Raw genomic sequence first — 5,689 nt, 5'->3', positions numbered from 1 at the left:
TTATAATAATAGGAAAATGATCACTGGTGTACGTGTCTGCTAGGGTACCATGTTCATACGACATAACGTGAGGTCCACCGCTTGGAGGGGATGTCTCCATCAAAGGAATACAGAGATAAAGCGAAGAAAGCCGACAGTGTCCAGGAATTCTAAATTATCTATAATTATTCCCGCGATTGCATCGAAAAAAACCTAGCGTCCCTCCGCTCTCAGTACAGTCGAGTATTGCAAAAAAATCAGGAAAGTCGGGGAGCGGGAGCGAACGAAGTTTATTTGAAGAAATGAGCAGGATGAGGGGGGGAAATGTGTTTAATAAAACTGCATTTCCAAATCATAACAAGAAGCAACAGTGGCAGTAACAAAGGCCAAATCCTCTTCATCTGAGTCCATTGTCCTTGTTTGAAAATACTAGACACCACCTAAATGTATTACCGCAAATTGATATGATGAACTACCTATGTATAAACAAAGAAAGTCAAGTTTAACATGTTTATTAAGTGTGGACACAATGTTAAATGAAACAGTATTCAACATTTAATAAATGTTAATCAGTGGAGACCGGCCTTTAGGAAGCACTGAGCAGCAATCGGATGCAGATCTAGCAGGCAGTGCTCTTAGGCAACGATCTGGGACTCTGCTACACATTCTCTTTGAAACTCTGGGATCAACTACTCATTCTCTTTGGGTTCAACATATTACGTACATCTTTGAAATCCAGATTCTGGAAACTGGTTGGAGAGGAAAACCGGATCAGTAATTGAATTGTTCTTAACCACACTTTTACGTGTTAAACCACGAACGGAACATTTACCGTTCCAGTTGATGTTGGTGGCAAACTTGACGTTTTCCTGCTTAATCGTGACTTCGTGTTGTGTTCTGCGAAAATGACTTTTGGAGAGAAGAACGATTGTTTATACTATAAGTGCATTTTGGGACCATGTTATGTTTCTTGCTTGTGAATTTTGAAATCTGTTTGTCACAACTTGTTGCAGTCGAGGACAGTTAAAAATTTGTCCTCGTGTTATATTGGATTATTTATCATAATCTTCGTGATTGAATTTCATATCAGCTCCTCCCCGAGTTAGCTGAGTTTTGGTTGTTTCTAAGATTCAGCTAAGAACATTTGCGAAAATGTTATTTTAATGCTTGAACATTTATTGAAAATAATTAAAGTAGACTGGCAATTTAAGGGACTGATGGTGTGCACGAAAATAATTCGTGTGTTGTGTTTGCTGATGTGGTTCATGTGGATTTGATGTGAAGTGAAAACTGCTTATTTTTGTTTACAGATTTGATTCGGGAGACTATAAGAACATGGCTTTAGCTTCAATTACTGCCACTTATATGGACTCTGAACCAGAAGATGATGAAAATGTTGATACAGAAAATGTAAACATTGGTGATGACAGTGAGGCCAAAGTTAGGAGTTCGTCAGATAGTGTGAGTTCCGGCGAAAAATCCATAAAACTTTCCGGTTTAGTTTCTTATAATGATGACACATTGGCTGGTGATACTACTTCAGGCGATCTCTTAGATGAGGACCAATGGGAAGGTCCTGAATTGAGTCCCGAATCCAAACTTACAGACGATGTTCAGCTATATCCAGAGCCTACAGGTCGTTGTTCCAATGAGCTTCAGGAGAGAGTGAACAATTACTTTAAAAAGATGGAAACAGCCGGTTTGGATATCAATGAAGTGATCCAGCATAATAAAGAGTTTCGTAATCCTAGTATTTATGAAAAATTGGTTTCATTTGTTGGGATTGAAGAATTGGGAAGTAATTTTCCTCGACATATATATGATCCATTTAGTTGGGGAAAAGAATCATATTATGAAGCATTGGCTTCTGTTCAGAAAGAGGAAATGGATAAACTGATGAAAGAAAGGAAAGAAAAAACCAAAGTGCAAGTTGTTACTGGAACTGTGAAGAGGCCAGGTTCAGGAATAGGCCAAGATGAGGATGGCAAAAGGAAGTCAAAGTGGGATCAGAAGGGTACCAGTAGTGTAGTACAAGGACATATTCGGAATCCAACAGGATTTCTTCAGAAGCCAGCATTAACTCTTGTTTCTGGTGCTAAAACATCAATCACCCCATTAACTACCGTCGTTTCAGGTACTAAGTCGTCGGTAATTCCAGCATTTGGTGCTCTTACAAAGAGGCCGAAAGTATGACAAAAGTATTATATAGCAGTTTGTAGACTCCAGTGTTCACTGCAGGTGGACGAGTACCTGATGCCTTGGAATTTCATTATTACAACCTGATTAATTGAAAATCATGTTAGTTGCCTAATTATACTTATTGAGAAAGTTGGACCAAATAGAATTTTTTTTTTTTTTTTTAATGTAGGCCTATGTATCAGTGGACAAACATTTGGTTGAATTATTCTAGTTTAAAGTTTTCCTTTTGAAAATATATGAAAACTAATTGTCCAGAAATGTAGTTGTGGTTTTTCTTATGCAACAGATGTTTATAAATGTGAAAATATTGTATTTATCTTTGATATGTTTTGCAATTTTCCTGAGTGATTGAATACGTGAGTTTATCAAGATCCTCTCTGAGTGAGTGAATTTGTAATGCTTTTGCATGGCTATAGATCGGCAACATAAAAAAAGCTAGTCAAAAAGTTCCAAGCATAATGCTTTGGCGTATACAGTGGAGTCCTTTTAACCAGCCTCCCTAAGACCAGACCCTTGTTTGAATAACAAAATGGCAAGTGAAACAGACAACATTAAAATAAAGGGTTTATACAACAATTTATAGTGCTGTACTTAAAGATATTTTAAACATTATTTTCAAACATATTAGACTTGTAAAGTGACTAAAAACAACGTCTATTATTGCAAGCAATAAGCCGTGTGAAACGAGTTGAATTTTGTCTGTGACTGGACGAGTTGGCCGTGTGGTTAGGGGTGCACAGCTGTGAGCTCGCATCTGGGAGATAGTGGGTTCGAACCCCACTGTTGCCAGCCCTGAAGATAGTTTTCCATGGTTTCCCATTTTCACACCAGGAAAATGCTGGGATGTACCTTAATTAAAGCCACGGCTGGTTCCTTCCCATTCGTAGGCCTTTCCTGTCCCATCATCGCCATGAGACCTATCTGTGTCGGTGCAACGTAAAGCAAATAGCAAAAAAATAAATTTATCTGTGAATGGGGTGGGGTAGAAGGCAGTATGGGTGTTCAGGACCATGAGAAACCGTGGGTGACATTTATTCACCAGGTTGGCCTGTTAACTCGATTGTACAGTAGAATTTGGTTGAATCAAAATTTTGAATTTGTGGATAATTCAAGCTTTTCTTGGGATGCTTTTGACATTCCCATACAACACAATGTTTAAAACTTGTGTTTAATTTGACATACAAATTCCATGTTAGAACTCTCATATTTGCCAAAAATGATTTGTAAGGATAATGAAATGCTGCCTGAATGGAAGAGAAACATAATGTACAATCATGCTGATGTTGGTTGGAAATAGAACAGTAATTGTTGCAAAGCTAAGATAGGTTCAAGCTCTTGGCCATGATTGTATGTTCCATGAACAGTCTTCTCAGTAATTGACTTTGAGTATCAGAAATCGGGAAAATTTGTTCATTAGGCCTAAGCCCAGAACTCCATGTGGAGGTGAATGACAGGTTTGGAAAGTGGAACATGGGAACACTTGGTAAATACATTATCAATTGCAGGTGGATTAAGCAACGATGGTTAGGCTTTGTTACTTTGATTCCCCTCTCATGCATTCAAAGTAATAAAGCAAAATGTCTGGCCCCACGGTGTAGGGGGGCAATGCGTCCGCCTGTCATCCGGCGGTCCCGGGTTCGATTCCCGACCAGTTCAGGGGTTTTTAATTGTAAATGATTAATATCCCTGGCCTGGGGATTGGGTGTTTGTGTCGTCCTTAATGTTCCTTTCCTCACATTCAACACTCTACACTTCCGCAATTCCCATTACACGCAGGTTCATATACGGTGCAAGTAGTGGCAAAAGATCCACAGGGATCTACACCACGAACAAATATCATTTTTTTAAAACAAACCAATATTACCACCTTTTTAAACAAGTATTAACAGTATTTTGTGTCCTGATTGATATGTAATTTTTAATATCTGAAGTGATTTTGTGGTAATATGCCATGTACAGTTTTATGGTCTGTTATTGTTTCACCACATAATGCCTTTGCATTTCGAGGATCCTGTGAAAAAGTAGGGATCATTTTGAAAATTTTGATTTGGCTAAGTACGGGGTTGTGGTATTGTTTCATTAGAATTTGTGTCTGGCTCCACGGTTAAGTTGTTAGTGTGTTGGCCTTCGGTTTAAGTGATTCCAGGTTTGATTTCCGGGGTCAGGATTTTTTAACCTTCACTGGCTAATTCCGATGGTTTGGGAGTTGGGTGTGTAAGCTGTCTTCAGCATTAGAATTCATCTTTGGTAGGGCCCCATTCTCACAGATACGCACGTCACCTAACGGGTGTCAACTCAAAAGACCAGCACCAGGACTCTCCAGAGGCTACACGCCAGTTAATTAGAATTCATGGTAAACTCAATTTTCTATCTCTGGACCTGTCGGGTCTGTTGTATAATGGGATATAGATAGCCACAACCTAAAAATTCATAGTTGTCAAGGTATAACTTATTGTTCTGAATTCGATTGCTTTAGTAGTCATTTATCTAGGAAATTTTAAACTGTTATAAAATTCTTTGTGTAGGGTATAATATGAATGCTTCCCATAATCAAGCCAGACTGAGTGGCTTTTATATTAGAGCACTGGCGAGCTTATACTGGACAGTGCAAGGCTAACAGAACCAGCAAGGAACTCCTCTCAAGCATATTTGGAATAACAATTCTATCACAATTGCATATCTACAGTTTTCTTACAAGTTCCACATTGGTTTTCTTCCCACCAAGTTACGTGTCCTTGAAGATATTTCACCACTATTCACTTTTTTGAGAGGTGTTCCCCATTTCAATTAGTCCCCAGCACCGAGCAAGTCGCCACGCTGTTTGAGTCTCGTAGCTTGCATTTGGGAGACTGTGGGCTCAAATCCCACTGTCAGCAGCCCTGAAGATGGTTTTTCATGGTTTCCCATTTTCATATCAGGCAAATGCTGGAGCTGTACCCTAATTAAGGCCACAGACAATTCCTTCACACGCCTAGCCCTTTCCTATCCCATCATCGCCGTAAGACCTATCAGTGTCGGTACGACGTAAAGCAGATTGTAAAAATAAAATAATACTAAAATGTTCTGCCTTAGTTAAATAGGACTGTAATTTCCACAATGTGAAGCTGGTATCTTTCCACTTGTAATATCATTGAGATTCACATGAATAATCCGTTTAAATGTATGATCAGATTTTAAACTCTGATGTTCTATGACAATAACAATGTATTTGGCTTTAGGTAGGCATTCTGATAATTATTTTCATAATAACAAACATTACGGATTTTAAGACTTAAGTCATTTTTTTACAATGGTCTTTACGTCGCAGCGACACAGATATGGCAACTATGGGATGGGAAAGGGCTAAGAGCGGGAAGAAAGCGGCTGTGGCCTTAATTAAGGTATAGCCCCAGCATTTGCCTGCTTTGAAAATGGGAAACCTTATTCCTAATGTTTAACGTATTTTAGAGATTATTTTAATCCACATATGTACTGTATATATTTTTTTTAAATATTGGAAACTATTCTAAAT

At 38.5% G+C, this 5,689-nt stretch overlaps 1 protein-coding gene across 1 annotated transcript; it reads left to right on the top strand.

The window, feature by feature from the left end:
- The first annotated feature begins 702 nt into the window (after positions 1-702).
- On the top strand, positions 703-2,501 carry LOC136883318 (SAP30-binding protein). The gene is made up of 2 exons (XM_067155557.2): positions 703-753; positions 1,290-2,501. Exon 2 carries the CDS (start codon positions 1,315-1,317, stop codon positions 2,170-2,172), a length of 858 nt encoding a protein of 285 aa, XP_067011658.1. The 5' UTR covers positions 703-753; positions 1,290-1,314; the 3' UTR covers positions 2,173-2,501.
- Positions 2,502-5,689: the final 3,188 nt, after the last annotated feature.

This window comes from Anabrus simplex, chromosome 11 (assembly GCF_040414725.1).
Source record: "Anabrus simplex isolate iqAnaSimp1 chromosome 11, ASM4041472v1, whole genome shotgun sequence".
Lineage (NCBI taxonomy): Eukaryota > Metazoa > Arthropoda > Insecta > Orthoptera > Tettigoniidae > Anabrus > Anabrus simplex.
This window is presented reverse-complemented; position numbering and strand designations above follow the sequence as displayed.